General features: G+C 34.2%; 1 protein-coding gene across 1 annotated transcript; it reads right to left on the bottom strand.

Annotated features, from left to right (window-relative positions):
• Positions 1–274: 274 nt before the first annotated feature.
• LOC127842635 (alpha-N-acetylgalactosaminidase-like) lies at positions 275–18,000 on the bottom strand. Its single transcript, XM_052372255.1, has 7 exons — positions 17,914–18,000; positions 17,332–17,504; positions 16,999–17,173; positions 13,573–13,842; positions 10,202–10,363; positions 9,255–9,452; positions 275–2,329 (listed from the first exon to the last, which is right to left on the bottom strand). Exons 1-7 carry the CDS (start codon positions 17,914–17,916, stop codon positions 2,066–2,068), a joined length of 1,245 nt encoding a protein of 414 aa, XP_052228215.1. The 5' UTR covers positions 17,917–18,000; the 3' UTR covers positions 275–2,065.
• Positions 18,001–25,694: the final 7,694 nt, after the last annotated feature.

The raw sequence follows: 25,694 nt of genomic DNA, 5'->3' as shown, positions 1-25,694 counted from the left end.
AACACGACAGAAATGTTAAAGACCATCTGGTTAATGGGGAAAACACGAGTTTTACTGTTAAATAGGCCTTCCCGAAAACTAGACGACCTTTCTTGGAAATGACCTCCCGTTATAGCAAAATAGGAATTATCCATAAGTCATAATCATATTACAGTGATATTTTTCTTGACCGGTTATACGAGGTATTGGGCTTTAATCGCGCAAAAAAATGAACACATTTGAATAACACAATTTATTATTAAGAATACATTTTTCATTATACGTTATTGAATCAATAAACAAATAGCATACTTTTCATTTCATATTGAGTCAATCAAGTGACAACCAAAATCCTATCATCTTCAAGCCCGTACGTTACGTAGGGGGGGGGGGGGGGGGGGCATGGGGCCCGGGTATCGATGGTTTATGTAACACGTTTTTGATTGGCCATGGAAAGAGAAGCAGCGAATGGAAGCAAACGATACAGGATGTCGGTCGTAGGCCTGAATATTGCTGATGTTAATAATTTGTGACAAAAAATAATTTTGGAAGCAATTAGAGAGGTGAAATGTAAAACTATTCATTACTTTGAAAATCAATGGACCGGAACGAAAGTCATACTTCATCCGAAAGTATTGTAGGCAGCCTCACACACCAAAACTATAAAAAGTTTCAAGGTCCAATCTAATGTCACAGTTGTTGAACATTTTGATGGTTTATATGTGTTGATGGTGGTGAAAGTAAAACTGTGAAGTAGATGATAAACATCTTACGTTAAAATTCCAATTTCCTTTGTTTGAAAAGCTTTAAATAGTTTGGCTTAAACACATTTCCACACTCGAAAATACATTTGTATATATTCCATTAAGTTTTTTTTATATCACTTCATGATTTTGTGAATGTGTCATTATATAAAACTACCAAAACATTTTTTTATTTAAATGCAATTAATGACGTGCAAACATTTGTTTTAGTTGTCATGTTTTAAAAAGAACATATAGTAATGTTTAGGACGACATCAACCCGTTCATATATATATATAGAGAGAGAGACTTTGTTATAGTAAGTTAGTATAAACAAATACAAGGAAAATAAACTGTAATTGAACAGGGCACATCACTCGTGATTACGCAAGGAAAGTATCTCACTTTTGGGAAAGGCCTATGCAACGATTGAACATTTTATAACGAAAATAATTTTTACAAAACTAACGTGAAGAGTACAATCTTCTTTATCGTTGTATTATGTAACAAGGGAATACGTATACTGAAGAATGTGTATATTGATGTTTATAAACATAGACCATATTAATATATTTATGTTAAACGTATAAAGGTTGGAACAAGGCAATATCTAAGAAAAATTAGGCAGTTCTGCCAAGAGTATTTAAAAGCCAATCAATGCTAAAATGATCCTTAAGAAAACGAAACAAAAACAGAAAACATATGACTCAACAAACAGCTTGCAGTATTTTACAATGAAAAACGAGGTCAGATTACTTCACAGTACTGTTTTCCTCATAATTATGTGCAATCGAAAAAAATCCGATTTATAAAGGATCACAAAACTATTTACTTACTGTGTCATGCTATATGTGTCTAAAGATCGCATTATCCAACAAAAACAAAACCGTATAAATTTAATTAAAAGAAATACTACAGTCTACACACAACCTGATAACACAATGCAAAATGTTGCTTAGGCAGCATAAAAATCATCACTTATAAATGCTGGAGAAGAAAATGTAAGATACTTGAGACATTTCAAAAACGTCTGTTAAGAGTGATAGAATCCTGTATAATAACACTGATATTTAAAGATCTGAAGAAAATATATTTGAAAAATTTGATATGTAATAATATATATATTTTATCGCAATATTATTGCTAATGTCTTTTATGTTCCTTAAATATATTAGTTTCGGTACATTGGATGTGATAATATTAGAAAAATCAATACATGTATTTGCGAACCCGCATAAACACTAACATCAATTTGATCCATACATCCATATATAAATGAAACAGAAACGTTCAGCCACTGATGCTAATGGACCTAAATCAAATTAATAACTGGCATTCGGTTCCTACATCGGAATAGCCGTAAATAACACAACGCCGTTAGGGTTTATAAGCAGCTTCAACATATCGTCAGGTCCATAAGTCCCTGCAGGTTGGCCAGTGAAACTATCCGTAAAGGAGTAGCCCCCTGTCGCTGTCAGTCCGATTTCACGTGCCTGAACGCTGACCAACGTGGGGTTACCAGGATTGATCAACTGTAGAAACGCGATGGCATAGCTACCCTTCGGCAATACCGGTCTGGACCATACCTCCACAAAGGTTCCGTTGATCTGCAAGGCGCAAGATAAACATGACTATTCCTGCCAATCGTGACGTTTACATGGCAATTTACATTTTCCATAGAGGTATATGACACAGTTTCAAAATTAATTGCCATTGGCCATGAAAATCGTTGTCCACGACAATGGAGTACCGTATTTAGATTGGTATCTAACAACAATTACGTATCATCATTATTGTCCCCAGCTGAAAGGCGTATTGGTGTAAAATTAATAGGCGTCATTCCGCCCGTGATTGCCTGCTTGTGTGGGAAATATTGATGTTATCGTTATTTCAGTTTTTGTAAGACGACAATTGTGGTTGTTTGGTTACACAAATAACTGTTAGTCGGACAGACTAGTTTAGTCGATAGAGCACTAGATTTCATATCCAATGATTGCAAGTTCGATCTCCGGCCTGGCCATATAACGTGTGTGGGGATCGGTAATGAAATTCTTTTTGCGGCTCTTCTCCCACGTCATCTTATTCAAATAGGGCAATTTTCAGTTAGTGACATACGTATTTGCACTAAGTAATGTTAATCCTGCTGACACAGGGAAGGCGTGAGTCGACCGCCCTGATATACTGGTGAACACGGAGAAAACCCCAAATAAACAAACACAACACGGATATAATGAAAACTAATGGATCATGTGATAACTCAAAATGTACACAAGCTAGGTTGTTGAAACTCGGTTTGTGGATCGACAGTCACATTAACGTTACGTCGAAGTTTTCGTTAGAGAAACATGTTGGTTTCTATGGTTATAGAAATATAAAAAAACTCCAATATGGATCCTGCCACAACTAAAAACGTATTTAAGCTAGGTTGATGAAACTTGTTTTTTTTTTATTTCAATCTCATCCATTTACATGTACATTGTACAACATAGTATATACAAGATATACAAGAGGCCCCAAAGGGCCTTGGGTCGCTCACCTGAGAGACTTAGATGGAAAGAAACAAAGATTAAAAATCTTCAGCAAATATTTCAAATTATTGGTATGACAAGACTGACTTTAAAAATAAGGTGTTTCGAAGTATTCACAATAGGCCTATATAGAAAATTACCCCACCCACCCTGACGGCCATGTTTTTAATAACCAGATTTTTTTTTTAAATATATATATAAGGAAAATGCTTCTTACATACATATAGAGAAAACTGCCCCATCCCCTGGCGGCCATTGTTTTCCACTGATCATTACCATTTTCATACTCATCCGACATATCAATAAAACCAATGTTTTAACCAAGTTTCATGATGATTGGCCCAAAAATGTGACTTTTAGAGTGTTCACAAGCTTTTTTAGTATATAAATATAAGGCAAATGCCCCCCCTGGCGGTCATGTTACTAGATAGATAAAAAGCATTTTTGAACTCAACCGTCGTTTACAGGAAAAAAAATGTTCTGACCAACAAATGTCATGAAGATTGGGCAAAAAATGTGTCTTCTAGACTGTTCACATGTTTTCATTATATACATATAGAGAAAACTGCTCCACCCCCTGGCGGTCATGTTTTTTTCACTGATCATCCATAAAACCAATATTTTGACCAAGTTTCATGAGGATTGGACAAAAAATGTGACTTCTAGAGTGTTCACAAGCTTTTTTTACTAAATAAATATAAGAAAAAAGACCCCCCCCCACCCCTGGCGGCCATGTTTTTTTTTACCGATCCGAACCATTTTCGAACTCAACCGTCGTATCCAGAAAACAAATGTTCTGACCAAATTTCATAAAGATTGGGCGAAAAATGTGTCTTCTAGACTGTTCACATGTTTTCACTATAAACATATAGATAAAACTGCCCCACCCCTGGCGGCCATGTTTTTCCACTGATCACGACCATTTTCAGACTTGTCCGATATATCCAGATAACCAATGTTTTGACCACATTTGATGATGATTAGGCAAAAAATGTGACTTCTAGAGTGTTCACAAGCTTTTTTACAGTATAAATATAAGGAAAAAGACCCCCCTAGAAGCAATGTTTTTTTTCGATCCGAACCATTGTCGAACTCAACTGTCGTACCCAGGAAACAAATGTTCTGACCAAATTTCATGAAGATTGGGCAAAACATGTGTCTTCTAGACTGTTCACATGTTTTCACTATATACATATATAGAAAACTGCCCCACCCTCTGGCGGCCATGTTTTTCCACCAAGCATGATCATTTTCGAACTCATCCGAGATATCTATAAAATCAATGTTTAGACAAAATTTCATCATGATTAGGCAAAAAATGTGACTTCTAGAGTGTCACAAGCTTTTTTTACTATATAAATATAAGGAAAATTACCCCCCGGCGGCCATGTTTTTTTACCGATCCAAACCGTTTTCGAACTCAACCGTCATATCTAGTAAATAAATGTTCTGACCAAATTTCATTAAGATTGGACCAAAAATGTGACTTCTAGAGTGTTCACATGTTTTCACTATAAACATATAGAGAAAACTGCCCCGCCCCCTGGCGGCCATGTTTTTTCACCGATCTGGACCATTTTGAACTCGTCCGAGATATCAATAAAACCAATGTTTTGACCAAGTTTCATGATGATTGAGCAAAAATTGTGACTTCTAGAGTGTTCACACGGTTTCTTTATAGCCTTATAAGGAATTCGGGATTTTCGAAACTACATAAGTTGTCTCCCATTCGGGTAGGTATCACGAGTATCCCGGGTAAAAAGCGGACCGTCTAAAATGACTCATATCCGCGGATATGACCGAAAAGTGCGGATATGGACGAATACAGGCAATATTGACACTTTTTCTGCAATGTTCATTTCAATCTTTAATAAAAAAAATACACAATATGTGTTAAATATTTTAGTATTGTCTCAAAATATAACACTTTAATAGACATTATCATTTTTCCAACTCTAAATTCATATCCGCGAACATGACGAAGTGCCAGAAGATTGTTTTAGGGCTACACACCACAAACAATATAACCACGCCGACACCACATATGTCTTGTTGTATAAGCTTACATAATGTTTATATAATATACTGAATTTACTATTATTATTCTAGATGTCGTCTGAAAACTTTAATATTTAGATATACAATATGCTTTAGAAAATAGTAAAGTATTTTTGGGCCGATTAGCACCAGACCACATGTAATTAATGATGTTACTTTTTCCTGGTTATATTTTAATTTGAATACAAAATGTTGAATTTATTTAAATATACTGAATGTTATGAATGCAGTGAATATTGTCTTCACTGTTTCAAGTGGCATTTTTCATTTGAAAATAAATGATGATTTCAAATGCGCGAATATAATAAAATCGACGAATGTGGTTTATCCAATAAAGGATCTATATTTGTAGTGCTATAATAACTTTATGCAAGGTAAAAATATCTTATATTTGATTGTTACTATTTATTTTATGCTTTCCGGTGGTTTATTGAGAAATATCAGTGAATGAAAACTGATAATTTAACTGTTTCAAACAGTGAAAATTAACAGAGAAAATTATCGATAATTTTCACTTTTTACTGTGGAAAGACGTCATTTTTTTGACGAAATTACGTCATTATCCCAGCGAAAATCTTTAGTTAAACTCTTAAACAATGTGTCCAGATTTTCGTAATTCCGTCTTGACAGAGTTGTCGTTCGTGCGGGTAGGTATACCTACTTCCGGTGTTAAGGAAAACAATGGGGAAATACTACTGATTCATCGTTAAATGCCATAATTTTAGCGGTATAATCGGTAAATTTTCAAAAAAAGTAAAATTACATAAATTTCCTAAAGACTCATGTACAAGAAAAGCTTGGATGATAGCAATTAGCCGGAAAAATTTGTTTCCAACGGCGTATACTCGCGTCTGTTCCGACCACTTTCGAGACGGAATCGGTCCAAACTCTGTTGACCGAAACAACATTCCTACTGAAAATTTACCTCAGCGCAAAGTAGTACCAAAACATGAAAAAAAGCAGCATACATTAAGACAGCCACTTCCAGAAAATATCCCTGTCACCTCCGCCCTACATTTCCATTCGTAAGTACCAGACAGGTAGCATGTTTTGTAGTCATTATCCATATTGTCCACATCATGTTCAAAGGGTTAATAAAAATATACGATTCCCCTATAGTTTCATCCATTCCTATGAATTCAGCCACCAAATGTAAGACATATTTGGATAAACATGAGGTATTTATCTTATTTTTGTCAGAAAAAAGTTTAACATGATATTAAAAGGGTAAAATAAAACACAATAGATCTAGTCAAATTTTGATAATGTATTTCTTTTATTCTATATAATTTTACATACATACATACATGTAATCGTAATGCATATAAACCAACAAATTCATGAACATTTCATTACTTATAATGAATAATATGTCCGACACATACAATGAAAAATAAAAAAATAAATACACCCTCCCGCCCTAATTTTCCCCAAAATTTGGATGAGAATCAAGTTATTTATTTTCTATTGCCTAATGTTGAAAATTCCATTACAAATGTCTCGTTTTTTGGGTTTATTTTTGGTGTTTTCACTTCATATACACTTATATTTGTTAATGCAGCATCAACTTACTAAAACAATATCCCGGAAAGAGAAAAACAATGCATTTGAATATCAACCGTACTTTCGTTTAAACAACTGACGACAGAAATGATTCGATTTACGATGTGAATCTTAATTTAGTTTTAGTGAAGATTCGTTCATAAGACACAAAGACACTATTTTGTTTTACGGATCATTTCGGCTTAGAGGAGTGGGTGAGTCATGTAAAGTATCGAATATTATATATATTTTTTATAAACAACTGGTAGCAAGATGAGTTGCAGATAACCACATTTTAACTAAATCTTTTGACCTGTTAATTCTTTTTAGCTCAATTCAACAGTGAAAAATGCCCATAATATCACTTTAAAATCGATAATCCACCGAATCCAACAAATATCCTCTATATAGTATAGTTTATTAGTACGTACAAATATGCACGTCATTTTATTTATTCAAATGAACAAAGGATATCGTAGTGCTACATTTAAATGTTTCAAGAATGAGTATAACCATTAAAGTTGCGATGTTATTGAAAAGCAATGCATGTTCCGCTAAAATTTTAGATTTTTCGTTAATACTATGCTTTATAAGTGAATGTAACAGCTGTAATATTAATCTTAAACATATAGGCTTCGTATTTTAACTTGTCGGGATATTGGATATGAACTGTTGAAATATTAACGAAAAATCTAAAATAAATAAATAAAATAACGTGCATATTTTTACGTACCAATAAACTATAATATATAGTAACAATCAAATATAAGATATTTTTACCTTGCATATTTAATACATATTGTGTATTTTTCATTAAACATTGAAATAAACATTGCAGAAAAAGTGTCGATATTGCTTATATTCGTCCATATCCGCACTTTTCGGTCATATCCGCGGATATGAGTCATATACGCATTTTAGACAGACCGCTTTTTACCCGGGATACTCGTGATACCTACCCGAATGGGATACAACTTATGTAGTTTCGAAAATACCGAATACTGCCCCTGGCGGCAATGTTTTTCAACGGACCAGAACCATTGTTGAACTCAACCAACATATCATTAAGACAAAAATTTTGACACAGTTACATGAAGATTGGGCATCAAATGTGACTTTTACAGCGTTCACAAGGTTTTTCTCTTATTTGGACTTAGTGACCTAATTTTTTACCCAACATGACCCAGTTTCGAACTCGGTCGAGGTATCATTGGGACAAATGTTCTGACCAAGTTTCATGAAGATCTGACGATAAATGTGGCCTTTAGAGTGTTCACAAGGCAAAATGATGACGACGAACGACGGACAACGGACGACGGACAAAAGGCGATCACAAAAGCTCACCATGAGCACGTTGTGCTCAGGTGAGCTAAAAAAACATGTATAACAACATCTGTAAATGGCCATTCAAATTTGAATTATAAGAGACTATTTTTGTCTAAATAATTCAGAGAACACATTTATGGTAAAAGATAGTACATGTATTACGTGAGTGAATGAGTGAGTGTGAGTGTGTGAATAAGAGTTGTATGAGTGGGGCTTGGGTAGGTGATATAAATACGAGTGAATGAGTGTGTGGATAGAGTGCCACATGGGGGTATTCACGTGTTTTGTCACAATAAAATTGTGATTGCTATGGTTACAGATGTAACGAAAAACTGAAATTTCTCTCCTTGATGACATTTGCTGTGTGAATAGAATAGACAAAGGAAATATTTTATTTAACTATTTCTATGACGTGCGCACGTCATAGTTATGACGTGCGCACGTCGTAGCTATAACGTGCGCACGTCGTAGCTATGCCGTGCGCACGCGATAGATATGACGTGCGCACGTCATATCTATCGCGTGCGCACGTCATAGTTATGTACCCTTTATGCCGCCGTATATGACGACTATGCAAGTGATTTCATTTTTTGTTAGCAACTTTTATTTGGAAAGCATTAACCAGGAAAGGGACTGCCGATTATTTCTGTGACAAAGCTCTTGTTGTTTTGTGTGTTTTTTTTTTCTTAAAATACAACGGCAAATTCTTTAAAAACCCATTTTACAACAACGCATTCGATGTTGATGATACATTGTCTTAAATTATCAATGCTTATTGGTTTCAACAACCAATGCCACTGTATATCGCTATCCAAGACTATACCATACTTATCAATTTGTATCCGTAACAAATAATAATGTAAATATATCTCATACATATACACAGATAAGCATATTATTAAATACAGCGTGGTTTTCTTGTTTTAGTTTCCGTTCATTTTCAAGTAAGTATTCCTAATTGATTTGCAAACCCCTGTCATATCTTAACCCGTTTTATCTTAAGACGAAATATATTGAGGCCACCAAGCTTACGTCTGACAAATAACTATTGGATATAAACCTAATAATGTCATCATACCTTCAAAATTCGCTGACCCTGTATACCCAGTGGATCCTGGTTGATCGCTATGAGCCGAGAGTTGAGGAGAAGGAACTTGTACTCAGGCGAGATCGACCGTAGGTCTGTGGACATCAACAGGGGGGACGCCATTATGGCCCACATCGCCATTTGTACCCTGCTCTGTTCGTAACTGAGACCATAGTTCCCGATGACCAGCTACGCAAAAAAACAGCAGAATCATATATGCAGTTGTTACGGTAATGTTTGCGTTTTATTACACTTATGCTACTGAATAAAGTTTCGGTGTTAACATTTCTTTAGCTTATGACTAACTGAAAGTTTAAAGACGCGGCATCCGGTTGCCTGGTCCTAGAAGTTAATAGCAAGGCTCGAATTCAATTGTTAAATATTGTATGAGATATTATTAAAGGAGCCTTTTCACGTTTGGGTAAATTGACAAAATTGACTAAAGCTATTTCAGCTTCGCAAATTTTCGTTTTAGTTATGATATTTGTGAGGAAAAAGTCATACTGAACATTAAGTATGCTCTAAAATAGCAATTATATGCATCTTTTGACGATTTAAAAACCCGAAAATTATAAAGCGTTGCAAGGCGAAACGAATTAATAATTCGGAGAGTTCTGCTGTTGTCGTTATATTTTGTGAAACTACGAGGATTGCTTATATAAAGTACAAAATATATCTGGTATTATATCCGGCAGGATGATCGAGTGGTCTAAGTGGCAAACATTTTACACGAGGACCCCAGGGGTCAGTGGTTCGAGCCCTGCTGAGGGTTACCTTTTTTTCTTTAAAAAAAATTGTATTCTTGATTTTTTACTGGAGCTTTTTATATCCAATGTTTACATTTATCAATATAAAGCCTTTAATGATAAACTTCAAAACATGCCAAAAATCTGTGAAAAGGCCCCTAAAACATACCACATACGATTTGTTCTACGTACCATATCCGGGTCGTTCCACGCACCTGGCTTGGCAAAATTTGCGAGGTTGTTTATGTTCGCACCGTAATAGTCAATTATACTAGACACACTCGACCACTCATCGCTAATGTCAGCGTGGTTCCTCCACAAGTTACACGTGCGTTGAATACTCGCGTAGTTTGGCTGAAATATAAAATCAGCGTATGTGATGGGCATTTCGAATGTGAAATACAGTACAATTGTTATCGGACCTATTCAATAAAACTTTTCTATAAGTGATTATGTAAGTTCTGCTATGTTTCTGTGTAAACCACTGAATATTGTCGTAATTCATAGAATCATCATAATATGCATAGTGTGCGTGGTGACAAACGAGTTTTGTTAATGATTCGTGAATATTTTTAATGTTCATTCTGTCATTACATGTCAAACGTAGACTGTTTCGGGAAAAATGAGCATTTGTGTCAAATTTCATTCATTTACTTTGTTGTCATCCATTTTACAGTGTTAATGTGTTGATACGGTCCCTGTCCTGTGTTAAAATATGGTATCACGTTATGCATAAGGTTGTAAACGATATTGTTGATTCATGTTTATTATTCATTGACAACAACGCATGTACCTATGTTGCCCTGCAATCTCTTAAATCAAGCAGTGGTGGGTCTAGAACACCTGGGAGACCAAGGACACATTAGGAATATTTTCTTACAAGTACGGACTAGAGCTGCAACGATTCACCAACAGCTCGATTCGATTCGATTTCGATTTCAGACACTCCGATACCGATTTTTTCGATTCGATTCATCTTCAAACCTAGTTTTATAATAAATTCACTCTTATGCCTCAAAACTAACATTTCTGTTCAAATGTGATTTCAATAAAACACATAAAAATGAAAAACAAATTAGAAATTTTAATATAAAAACTCCTGACTAGAAGATTGTGTTGATTACACAATAATATAAAAAATAAATAAATAATCATAAGAACATATCTGGAATCAGTAGTAGTAGTAGTAGTAGTAGTAGTAGTAGTAGTAGTAGTAGAAGTAGTACTGGTAGTAGTAGTAGTAGTAGTAGTAGTAGTAGTAGTAGTAGTAGTAGTAGTAGTAGTAGTAGTAGTAGTAGTAGTAGTAGTAGTAGTAGTAGTAGTAGTGGTAGTAGTAAAAGTAGTAGTCGTATATCTATTATTATTATTATTTAGAAATTGATTCATTTCAGTTACCACCTATTTGACACTAGTGAACAGAAAATGGTTAAGGGAAGAAAAAAAGAGGAAACAGTTTCACGACACAGGAATGCTATACAGAAGGGGACACTAGGTGTAAGGTGGGAGCGGGCGAGACAAAACGATAGTGCAAACTGTTGCCAACAATAAATCTAGGGATAGACGAACACATTTGACATTTTTAAATATGTTCAAGTATGCATGAGCGTGCATTATCATACGGTACACATCCATGCCTCTATTATATTTCTTCGGATAGTGTATACAATCGTTTGTTTTTGCATTCGGACACAAATTCTGCAATGGAAATTGTTTGAAATATAACACAGGTTGACAAAAAGCAAAGGCACGTTCTTTTCTGAGTAATATGTATGATTTAAAATCAAAGTTGAAATAAAAACTGATAAAACAGAATCCACCAGACGCATTGATTTGTCATCGATTTCAAAGTGCCTTGCATCATTGTGAAGAAACTTTAAACGGCAAAAAATGTTACATGGTCGACATTATTTTATATCTTGTTGTTATTTAAAGTTGACGGTAACTGGTATGATTTACAAAAAATTAAATAATGGACATAAAAGAAACATATATGTGTGTGTATGTGATATGTTCCTTACATTTGGAATTTATATAGTTGCATTAGTTTATTACACAGTATAGATCTTGACAATCATTCGCCATGTGTTGGTATTAATGCCAAATATGTACGAAGGACGTATTTTATACTTTATATAAGCAATCTTCGTAGTTTCACAAAATTGAACGAAACCAACAGAACTCTCCAAATTATTCATTCGTTTCGCGTTGCAACGCTTTATTATTTTCAGGATTTTAAATCGTCAAAAGATGCATATAATGGCTATATTAGACCATGGAAAATGTTCAGTATTACTGTTTCCTCACAAATATCATAACTAAAACGAAAATTTGCGAATCTGAAACAACTTTTTTAATTTTTTTCAATTTACCAAAACGTGAAAAGATCCCTTTAAAATAATAAACGATACATTACTTCACGTGACAGTAGTGTTTGGCACCAAAATAGCAATGAAATTTAATACAATAATGTATAGCCATTATGTGTAATATATGCTATCGCATTTAAAAATCCAGTTTCAAATACATCGTTGACAAGCATTTTTTTTAACAACTGAATAGAACTGAAAAACTTAAAAGCAGTATACCACACATATCCTTCTAAAAACTATACCACACAGATCATATTACTGTAAGAACATTTTTCTTGAACCTTTTTTCGTAAATATATAACAGAAACCTGATAATGAATGCAAAATGATATATTGTAAGCTCCGCCCATAAAGTTTATTGCATAATTTCACCAGATGTGATGTTTTTGTGGCAAAATAAAATAATGTCCCCACACTGATCCTACCTTTTACTAACCGTTCAAACGCGCGGTTGCACTTTACTGAAAAATTACTTATTTGTTTTATAAAATCATGATACCTATAGAAAAGTCTCATAAATGAGCGGGCTCTACACTTTATCCCATTAAAAATGGTGAAATATTTAAAAAGTAATCCTTAAAAATCTTACCTGCGTCGCGCTTTTGTTGATATTTTACTCCCCACACAGATCTTAAAAAGTCACGTGGTATAGGCACCGTGGTATATGTACCGATAAGTTTAGACGTCTCATTCGTATCCTGCTGCATCCCGTGATATCTCAACACAATAATACACGGCTCAACAATGCAAGAATAACTCGTCAATTTCTACACACAAAACCATAAGAACGGTATGTATTTTTTGGCAAACTGCACTCGTACTTTATAGGCTCAATAGGGCGTTATCGGCTCAGGCACTACATAATCCCGGGTACGGAAAATATGCTTAAAGGCACCCGATCATTATCCGGGAACTTGAACGTATATTTTGTGTACCCCTGCACTTTGCAGTAATTAAGCCCACAACTGACCACCGACTCAGCACCTAAGGGACATATTTGACAGACGTCTACGAAAGCGTCTTGTGCAGTACCGAAACGCACAAGAAATAAAAGCACTAGTGCTGGAGTTGTGTATCAGTTCGCTGAATATGTTGACCAACTCTTGACCATTCCATCCGTCGCGGGTTTGAATGCAAGAGAGGGCTTATTAAAATGATCGATGAATATGTGATGCGCTAGATGTGATTTCGTACCTTTAAACCGGCAAATTGCTGGTAAACTGGCCACTCACAAGAGTACACCATTGGACGACCAGTTTTATTCAGAAATAGTCCGAAAGCTTCATATCCGAAATCCATGTCTGACGGGTCCGAATTACAGCCATCGAATTTAACATAATCCACGCCCCAATGTGCGAAGGTGTTTGCGTCAAGTTGTAAGTAGAATTCGCTTCCTGGATAGCCGCCGCATGTACGCACCCCGAAATCTACATAGATACCGAATTTCAGTCCAAGTTGATGAACCTGTTTTCAAACATAAAATTATGTGTTAAACTACTCCTATAAATATGAGGTCGATATACATCAGTAACCAATTGTATAATTCAATTGATGAAGAGAACCAAAAGTTATCCGCTGGATAAGAGTTATCCAGATTTATACAATTGGCCGCAGCTTAATTATGTCTAATTATTTGGACAAGAGTTAAACATGCCTATTGTTTTCGAAATTGTTGTGACATGCGAACAGCTTTGCTGTTTATAATACTTTGTATATAATACAGACAACAGAGATAAAAAACTACTATATAAATATCACGGCCGTTAATCACGCGCGCCACCTCTTTTTTGAGATGCATTAATAAATTAGCAAATGCAACTTCCGAGATGGCGCTCATGCCCGGATGTTTTGAAATTTCATGGACAACTTACAGGGTGATTAGGTTTTATATGTGTTTTTTTTTCCAACATAATTCGCATTTTTTGTAAAATCGGGCAATGTAGTGCGATTAAGCGAAGATTGATGCATCAAAAAATGTACAGACACGTCCATTTTCATCCCATTTAAAAACGTGAGAACCTTTATTAGTTGTGGCATGGTGTTTAAATAAGCATTTCGATGGGTTTTTCCTGTGTGACGAGAAAATGTCCACCCAATTAATCGCTAACGGCATCAAACGATTGCGTACAACATACATTAGATGCTGCATGCACAAAAATATTGGCTTCTTGCCGACGTAGTTGATAATTTTGCATTTTTTCCAGAAGAGATGGAGCCAATGCTTAGGAGGTGGCGCTAATGATAGGAGGTGGCGCCAATGCAGGATGTAGCAATTAACAGTCGTATCGCAATTACATTATCACATGACGTAGATTTGATTTTATTTGAAATATTGAATTTATTTTTCAACGTACATACGAAGGCCCAAATCTTTACAGAACATATTAAACACAATCTATAATAAATAAGATGTAGTTTTGTAAATATACAAGTGATCAACTCAATTAAGAAGTCACCAACATAAATAAAACATTGTACGATGTATACGAAAAATTTGTAATACCCAATCAAACCAATAACTTAATTTTCAACATTTTCAAAATAATTCATCGACGTCAATATTTTTTAAACAGTATGATAATTCACAAAATAAGTATTCTTCTTGAAACTATGATGTGTGGCCGTTAATCCAAATGCTTAATTTATTAAAAAGCCAAGGTCAACGAATCTTAATTAGGCTCATTTTTGTTGTTTTTCCCAATATCAACTCCAAACAAAATGAAGATATCTCGGACTTTTTCCGTTAACATTTTTGTATAATACACATGTACATGTTAAATGTTGTTATCTTACAAAGATGAACGGTTAAATCCATCAATAAATTATTAGAAAACTACTTTTTCAAATTAAACATGCACGCGACTCAAATGTGCTGATCAAAGTAGTCAACTTACAAAACATAATGTAAGTCCTGTAAACATAGGAGAAACCGTTACATAAAATATTTCACATTAAAATAGCTATAAATGTGCATGAGCACCACCTCCTAATCTGAGCGCCACCTCATTGGCATTGGCTCCATCTCTTTTTGAAAAATGCAAATGTATCCATTAGATCGGCTAGAAGGCGATGATTTTGTGCTCACAGTAACTTGTACAGGTTCAAAGCAATATTTTGATGAAATTAGCGATTTAATTGGCAGGGAATTTGCTCGTCACACAGGCAAAATACATCGATTTGCTTTTACGAATTCTACCATGCCACAACTTCTAAAGGTCCTCGCGTTTCCAAATGGGCTGTGAGTGTGTGTTTCTGTACATTTTTAGATGAATTTATAATCGCTGAATCGCACAACATTGGCAGATTTTTTTTTAATATTGCGAAATGTGTTGAAAAACATTAAACCTAATCACTCTGTAAAATTATCCTATAACTATGAAGTCGATATACGTCTTAATCGGTAGATTACGTCTAATTATTTGGACTACGGACATGGTAGCTCCTAACAAGACTGCGTGGATGCGCAGGCTGGTCTGAATCAACGCTGGCTGCATATTACATAAGACCACTGAATGCAAACAATATCTTCTATATCATACATGATCGTTGCTCTGTAGCAATTGGATAATAAAATTAATAGTTTATACCAGAGTTGGTCAACCTGTTACCTTGTTAAGGTAATCAAATAACAAGAGCGGATTTTGCTCTTCAAGTTTCTTGAAAGTTTCAAAATATGACAACGAATTAATGGTTTATTTTATTATTTATTGAAGGGGTGGTGGACAGGATGATATTCACCCATCCGCCTCGACTACCGTGTTGTTAATGCCGATCAAGCGTTAAACAGTATTGTTAATATGTGAGTATTACCAAAACTAGTCCGTAATAACATATTCAATTTCATAAACAAATTAAATTCTATAACGTTCAAATAGCCTACAACAAAAAAGGTTTTATGCGTACGGTCATTACCTGTCCACAATCACTACTAGTAAGTCATGGTAAGGCGCCAAAACATTTATTGAAAAAATATTGATATCAGGGAAAAATAAATAAAGCCAATACATCTAACATACTCGATTAAAGGGATCTTTTCACGCTTTGGTAAATTGACAAAATTGAAAAAAGTTGTTTCAGATTCGCAAATTTTCGTTTTAGTTATGATGTTTGTGAGGAAACAGTAATACTGAACATTTACCATGCTCTAATATAGCCATAATGTACATCTTTTGACGATTATAAAACCTAAAAATTATAAAGCGTTGCAACGCGAAACGATTGAATAATTTGGAGAGTTCTGTTTTTGTCGTTAAATTTTGTATAACTACGAAGATTGCTTATATAAAGTATAAAATACGTCACGAATGTTTACTCGGCGGAATAGCTCAGTAGGCTAAAGCGTTTTTACTTCAGGACTCTGGCAGGACTCCAGGGGTCACTGGTTCGAAACCAGCTCCGGGCAATGTTCTTTTCCTTTTTTTAATTTTATTCTTGATTTTTTACTGGAGCTTTTACGATCCAATGTTTACATTTATCAATATAAAGCATTTAATGAATAAGTTAAAAAATGCCAAAATCTGTGAAAAGGCCCCTTTAAAACTTACTATGATCGGAGCATATTAACGGTGACTCATGTGACCTGAAAACAATATCTACTAAGTATTATTGTTCGTTACGTACATAATCCGCGAGTGCCGCAATGCCCGATGGGAACCTGTCTGGATCCGGCTGCAGAAGGCCATTCAAATCGCGCTCGGAAGCCAGCCAGCAATCATCTATAATGATGTATTGGTACCCGGCCTGCAGGTAACCTTCTTTAGCCATAAGATTCGCCATGGCTTTAATAAGACTTTCACTGAAATTTACAGACCATTTTTTTAATATAAAATAAGTTGCCACGAGGCAGTGTGTGTAGCAGTATGTATTTGTATCATGCAAATCAACAGATTGATATCGATACGACTTTGTTATCGTCGATTGACAATAAGATCATGTTCGATTGTTGTATCCCACCTTATACAATCGTCCGGTCGGTTGACACAGTCCGTGTTACACCGGAAGCGTTCCCATGTCAACCAGCCCATGGGCGGGGTCAATGCCAATCCGTTGTCAAGGCCGCTACTACATTGTATGGTTACCAACAGCAACGCGAGCACATTGTTGGTCCATCTTTTGGTTTCCATTATCTAAATTAATATGTATATCAAGAATGCATTGTATATTCGTTCCATAACTTATTATATTGCATAACCGATCGACAAGAAAGTGTCTTAAGCCTTTAAAGAAGCCAATACCAAAGACCTAGAATAATTACCAAAGACCTAGAATAATTTTTATTCTAGGTCTATGCCAATACGGAGAGGTTTAGTCGCAACATATGGAGATTGTCAGACATTAACCGGTATTTGCGTCAAATAAAAGTATGACAACTTCAAAAACATTCATTAGAATGCATCTTAAACATGGCATCGCAATGCTTGACATTGGTCAAATTAGTTTCAGCGGTATATTTTCAGTTGTTTAAAGCATTGAGATTATATCTTTTTGTTATGATGATAATGTATAACAACGTCTTAATAGCAAGTATCAACCTACCATTTACAAATTCCATATAGCAAGGAAAAGATCGCGAACACTGCTCCGATATGTAGTCACCAAATACAGCCCCAACATCTTATGACTACCGCTCGAGATAACCTATCAACGCCGGACGCTGATAAAGTTAAAGGGAATTGTTCACGTATTTCAATGTAGTAGGAAATCTGTAATATTTGCATTAAATCTAATATTATTATAATATCAATAAACATGTTAAAAACAAAGGCCTTTACATGGATTCTAGCCAGAGTGCTTTAGGAACAAAAGATAATGCAATACCATCGGCCGTTCTTTGATGAAATTGATGAAAAGAATTATAAACGAAACTTTACATATTTTGCTCATTCTTGTGTGAATACAATGTACAGTAGGCTTTTTTCATATCAATATCGTTAAATTTTTGTGTCAATATGTGACCCGGTCCCTTTAATACTGCCGTTATTCAAACTACGCATTTATAAACGTTAATACTATGCGTTTGGCGCGTGCTATTGAGCTGCCTTTATATATCTATGCAACATGTGTTTTCATTGACATATGATCATGAGTAAGCCGAAGCGTTGTCGTATTTTAACATCAGGCGTGAACAATGTTTAATATACTTACTCCGAAAGGGCTATATTTTGGGGGTAAAACACTAACATGTAGGTGCAAACGACGCTGGCATGTCTTTTCAAAATCGAAAAAGTATCCAATAGTACCGGTATATTATATTAAAACGTACCGGTAATTAAAATAAATTGAATCGCGTTCTGAGAAAACTGGGCATAATGCATGTGCGTTAAGTTTCGTCCCAGATTAGCCGGTGCAGTCCGCACAGGCTAATCAGGGACGACACTTTCCGCCTAAATTGGATATTTGCTAAGAAGAGACTTCATTCAAACGAAAAATGTTATTAAAGCGGAAAGTGTCGTCCCTGATTAACCTGTGCGGACTGCACAGGCTAATCTGCGGACTGACAAAGGCTAATCTGGGACGACACTTTACGCACATGTATTATGCCCAGTTTTCTCAGAACAAGACTCAATTATTAACCAACAAAGGCCAAAACTCGGCTGATGTCAGATAAATGCCAACGTGAACACTTCCACGTGTATGTTGATTTATTTGATTGAAATTTATGCTTATCTCTGTAAATGAGGCACATGCACATGAACATTGATCTGCTACATATAAAAATTATCACTTTCTAAGGTCAATAGCAACGAAGCTAAGCTCCCTGTTACTGTAGTCTACAGTAGTTTTTGATCAAAAGTATAAATTATAAAATAGTTATTTTCAGAAAACTTCATTTTTTAAACGGCAATTTAAATCTATATTAAAAGCTTGGGAAATAAAACTCTTCGCCTTATTTTCAGCAAAATATCAGTGAAATAAAACTGGTATTTAATTGTTTAAACAGTGAAAAGTAAAAGTGAAAAATATCGATATTTTTTACTGTTTTACTGTTAAATGACGTCATTTTTCGACGAAATGACGTCATAAATCCAGCGAAATTATTCAGCTTTCCGGTGGTTTATAGAGAAATATCAGTGAAATAAAACATATTTATCCCATTTTCACCGCGACATTGACGGTATAACACGTTGTGGAATATACTTGCTTGTATTCAACACTGTGGAATATACCTGTCGCGTGCACGGACTACTTTTTAAATGACGTCATGCGATATGCGCTAAAATTAGGTCGAAATTGTTTGGTTCATTGATCGAATTTTAAGGTCACCCATGAAAAGAAAATGTGCATATTTTGCAGAAAAAAAATATATATGATATATTCACCAAAAGAAATGTTGAAATAAAATATCAAATTACACGATTTTTGTTTTGTTATTTTTTTATGTATATTTACTTTACCACTGAATGATTTTTCATAAGAAACAAAGTCGACAAAACTTGAGCTTCAAAATTATACGACCTTCAACCTTTAAATCTAGTCATATGACATTATTTAGTGTAATGTGCATTGTTTATAACCAAAGCATATACTTTTGACATTTAACTTAAATATTAAGAATGTACAACAAGCCATACACATATCGCACAGTTCATGAATAATCTGCTATGTTTGCTTTCCTATTTAATTCACGTTAGGCATAGAGCTGTGTAAAGTATAAGATGGTAAAAATAGCACCACACTGGAATTGGGAACGTCCCATTTGTACACGGGTATTTTCTACTCATTCATCTGTTGTGTACTTGAATGTTTTCCATTCTTTGTGTATTTATATATTAGATTATTTTTTCGTACAATAAGGGCATTTACCATAGATAAATAAAACATTGTGCAAGTTTAAACATAATTATGTTTATATGCAGAAATCTGCAAATGCAACCGAGTTTACCAACGGCTATTATTAGATAAACTGCTCCGGTTCATTTGAACAGCAGTAATGTAGAGTACATGACGTAGCGTGTGACGAAGAAGAAAGTTTATCGCGTTCATATACTCATTTGAATAAAGTGATAGAATGGCATAAGGGTCTTTATTTAACTATGCTAAAATAATTATTAAAGACCCTAGATGCAAAATCGTCAATAATTGAGTTAAATGGATTTTTAGATGGATTTTAAAGGATAATTAAAGGTAAGATACTAGTTCTTACATGTTTTGATTTTTGATTGTACTTTTGTCGTTCCCTGATCTCGGGGAAATGATTTTAACATGGGCGCCATTGATGCATCGGATCACACACGGCATACCCATAACATTATATAAAAAACACGTTCTGCGCGTCCTGAAATTCGTCGTCCGAAGTCGGAAAACGTATTGCCCTGTATATTTTGTCAAATAAAGTGTCAGTCGCTGCAATTGTCTGTTTACTCGTCAAAATTGTCAAGGTCTTCGATAGCTAAGCCTAAAGAAACTTCAGCGTACAGTTTATTTAGTATTGACAGACCTGTACAAAGTCGCGCCAGTCAAAAATCATAAAAAGCGACATTTAAAGTAATGGTAGCCAGAACTAGGTCGTCGATGGTGTACATGTATGTTGACATCGACAGCATTTTGTCAGGAGTAATGGCCGCCAGATTGGATTTTGATCATTTTCTTTCGAAAATAAAATAAATTATAGTAAAGTAAAATCTTCTTTTCGCGGTCGTAATGTGTTAAAATTCGCATACTGCGTAAAATTGAATGTATGCATATGGTGATATTTTTACTTGTTTTACAGTTTGTGTGTGAATTTTTTAAAGACTATTTCGCGTACCAGAACAAATACATGTATATCACTACGCATGGTTACATTTGTTAGATTTTAAGCGCTTTAATGACGGAATTAAAATTATTGTTAAGGTTATTAGATCTATTTATGTTAAACATCACGTTGAAAAAATCAAATGGGATAAATAGAATACTAGTATTAGCGTTGAATACAGAGAAGTTTATGTTGCTCGGCTCGAACACCGAAAGCGCTCGCCAAGGCTCGCGCTTCCGGCGTTCTAAGCCTCGCAACATAAACTTCTCTGTATTCAACGCTAACCTAGTATTCTCTATATTTCACTGTTTTAACAAGTGCAACATAACAACAAAAAATATCGGTATTTTTCACTGTTTTACTGTAAAATGACGTCCTTTTTTCGACAAATTTAACTGGATAATTTCCATCGAATCCAACAAATTTTCATTTTATTTCATGCTTTTTCACGGTTTATTTACATTGTAATTGAGTTTAACTGGATAATTTCGCTGGAATTATTACGTCATTTCGTCGAAACAATGACGTCATTTCACAGTATTATCGATATTTTTCAGTTATTTTTCACTGTTTATAAAAGTGAAATACCAGTTTTATTGCACTGATATTTCTCTACAAACCACTGGAAAGCATAATCTGTGAAATATCAATTTTAATTCACTGATATTTCTCATTAAACCCCCGTAAAGCATAAAATAAAGGCACTTTATTTTCGTTAATAATGTTAAGTTTTCCGGTGGTTTATAGAGAAGTATCAGTAAAATAAAAGTGATATTTCACTGTTTCAAACAGTGAAAAATAACAGTGAAAAATATTGATATTTTTCACTGTTTTACTGTGAAATGATGTCATTTTTTCGACGAAATGACGTCATTATTTCAGCGAAATTCTCCAGTTAAACTCTTTAACAATGTTAATAAACGATGATAAAAATCATACAATAAAATTTGTTGGATTTTATGGAATTTCTATTTTAATTCACTCGTTATCATAAAAAATGCATATTTTTACTCGTGGCTGCGCCACTGATAAAATATTATTGTATATGATCACTTGTGAGATAAAATCGATATTCCATCGAATCCAACATATATCCTCTATTTATATATTTCTTTAATTACAAACATCGTGAAAGTATTTATGAACTTTGACATGCTCATACTATCTTCGTCACTTTAAAAATAATGTTTTCACATACATCCCACGTGTATGTGTTAGTCAATTACTGTTTTGGCCCGTGCACTCCGATTTTGAATAGTACATCCTTAAAAGAAGCAGAGATAAAATCATACTTTCTAACATAACAAGGTAACTGTACATTAGACGTCAAAATAAAATACAAACAACAATTATATTTTGGCATAGAACTTTGTTTCCATGATGTCAGTGAACATTTGTTACAGGGTCAAGACATTGCTGGTAACAGTGTCTTATAAAAGTGGCATGATTATATCAATAATAAATAAGGGATACATTTAACAAACCGGCGTTCCTAACTAAACACATCACCATCATCGCAGTAAACAGGTGCATACATTATATAAAGACAACATATAATCATTACATGGTTCAATAATTTTTAAGCAATTTAGTTACAAAATATGGTTTAAAAACATGATAACTATCTAAAGAAATAAACTAACAAATAAACTGCTTAGACTGTTCGAAGAAATTGGTTGAAAAACTCACTCAATTATTTACCACGTATAAACAATAATGTTTAATAATATTTTCAAAAAGTGATACAAATTCAAATCGAAAGGAGACAAAAATGTTCAAAATCTATTAAAACAGAGTGGTAATAGTATCCCTGGCAAATAAAGCACTGATTACCTTGATACACAATGTTAACAGAGAGACATCAGATCACAAGTTTGACCATTTACGCATTTTCAATTAAGAGATCTAATGTTAAAACATATCTAAAACATCATTTAGTTACAACCGTCATAGACAGACGGACCCGGGTCAATACTTTCCTTATTTCAGAATACAGCATGCATACGACAAGAGCCATACAGTGCTGATGTAGTTTTTCACTCCATATCCAATGACGGCATTTTGCAGTGAACTTTCCTGTTAAACTGATAGTGTTTTTATATTAGAATTTAGTGTAAAATTATCCTTCATACCGTATACAGATAATAAGGCATTTTAAAGATTAAATTCACACTTCTGAGCATCATTTTTTTTTCTTATTAAAAAAAATTCAATAAACTTATCAACTTGATTGTGTCTGGTTGACAAAGCTTAAATTGTTAAGTCTATAAACCAACAAGTGAATTCTTAACGTAAACAATAGTTTTGGTATGTAATGAAGTTACAACAAGAACAGCCACACAAACAGTTATACTGGCCATTAAAATCAGACATATGCCAACATTTGTGCAAGTCTTTAATTTAAATTACAGCCTATTTTAGTTAATGATTGGACAATTCATGTTTGAGTGCAATGCACACCAGACAAGATAAGTGCTTATCGGGTAGAAAATCGGAAATACTTATACATACAAATTCAAACTGATGAAAATTCAAATAAAACCCGTCAAATATAGCCATAAAATAACAGGTAGAGCACCACCAGTACATATACAAGTACACACAAGCCTGTTATACAATGTAGACACAATGTTTCTGTATTCACAGTGGTACATACATGTGGCAACAATATTGCACAATAACAGCTGCAACACACCAGCAAGATGATATCCATGTGTTTTATCATTTTTCAAATGATATTGGAGTTTTAATATAGTGTTTTGCATGGTCATTTAATATAGTGATAAGTAAACATTCTATTATCAAAAAGAGATGTGTTTGTCAGAAACACAATGCCCCCTATTGCACCGCTTTAAAGCCATAAATTTGACCTTTGACCTTGAATGATGACCTTGACCTTTAGCCACTCAAAATGTGCAGCTCCATGAGATACACATGCATGCCAAATATCAAGTTGCTATCTTCAATATTCAAAAAGTTATGACCAAATTTTAACGAAGGTTAAAGTTTTAGGAACGAAAAATACAATGATATTTGACCTTGAAGGATGACCTTGACCTTTCACCACTCAAAATGTGCAGCTCCATGAGATACGCATGCATGCCAAATATGAAGTTGCTATCTTCAATATTGCAAAAGTTATAAAAGTTTAACCAAGGTTGAAGTTTTGTGACACACACATACAATGACTGACTGACACAATGACAGACAGACAGGCCAAAAACAATATACCCCCGATCTTTCGATCCGGGGGCATAAAAAATTCAAAGCTTAACTGTATGTGTACAAATTGTTTATTGTATTCTGATTAAGTGATTTGTATAGAATAGCGATGGGCTGCTTCATCATTTGGGCTATAATTTTTTTTACCTCATTCAATAAATTGAATAGTAATTTGTATTTGCTTTGTCGAATAAATTTTTTTAGTGAATTTTAAAATACACATATTTCCTCATGATTAATTGATTAACCAATCACGGTTGTCTCTGATTAATCAGGGTATATTTTGGAAGCACTGATTCCACTAGTATGAATTCAATCCACAAATGTAAATGCGAAAGTGAAAAACGAAAGAACTGAGAATCATTTACACTTCATTGAATCATTTGAATGTTAATGATAAATTAGTCATTTGAATGTTAATAATAACATAGCCATTTGAATGTTAATAATATTATAGCCATTTGAATGTTTATCATAACACAGTAATTTGAATGTTAAAAATAAGACATCTTTTTAAATAAAAAAAAAAACAAACATGTCTATTACTATATTATCAAAATACAACAGGGCCTGAAAGGCCCAAAGTCGCTCACCTGTGTTTTTCAATGCAATGTTTTTCAAGCAACCATAACCATTTTTGAACTCGTCCAAGATATCATTAGGAAAACTCTTCTGACCAAGTTTCATGATGATCGGACAATAAATGTTGCCTCTATAGTGTTAACAAGGTTTTACTAAAGCCATATTAAGAAAAATGCCCTGCCCCCTGGCATCCATGTTTTCAACCAACCTGAAGCATTTTCGAATTCGTCCAAGATATCATCGGCACAAATCTTCTGACCAAATTTCATGAAGATTGGACAATAAATGTGGCCTCTAGAGTGTTAACAAGGCAAATGTTGACGCCACATGCCGCACGACAGACAAAAGCCGATCACAAAAGCTTACCATCAGCACATCGTGCTCAGATGAGCTAAAAGTATCATCATTCCTGTACTTTTTAATGTGCTGTTATAAAAACAAATAAATATGTTCACCTAAAATGTTCGAATTGTTTTAAGAAATCTGAATTGACATCATTTTATTTAAATTATAATAAAATAGAAAACTGTGAAAAAATATTAAAATACAATAAAGCAGACACAATTGTAATAACAAAAACTAAATTTAATGGAGAAAAATCAAGAACAGTGGCATGCCAGTTTTCTATATTTTCAATTAAAAAATCCTGTTGTATATTCACTTGCAAAATTGAAAGAATGGGGCGTCCCTGTGTCATGTTTATCAGAAAGAGTGGCATGCCAGTTTTCTATATTTTCAATTAAAAAATCATGTTGTATATTCACTTGCAAAATTGAAA

Source organism: Dreissena polymorpha, chromosome 8 (genome assembly GCF_020536995.1).
Source record: "Dreissena polymorpha isolate Duluth1 chromosome 8, UMN_Dpol_1.0, whole genome shotgun sequence".
NCBI classification, from domain to species: Eukaryota; Metazoa; Mollusca; class Bivalvia; order Myida; family Dreissenidae; genus Dreissena; species Dreissena polymorpha.
This window is presented reverse-complemented; position numbering and strand designations above follow the sequence as displayed.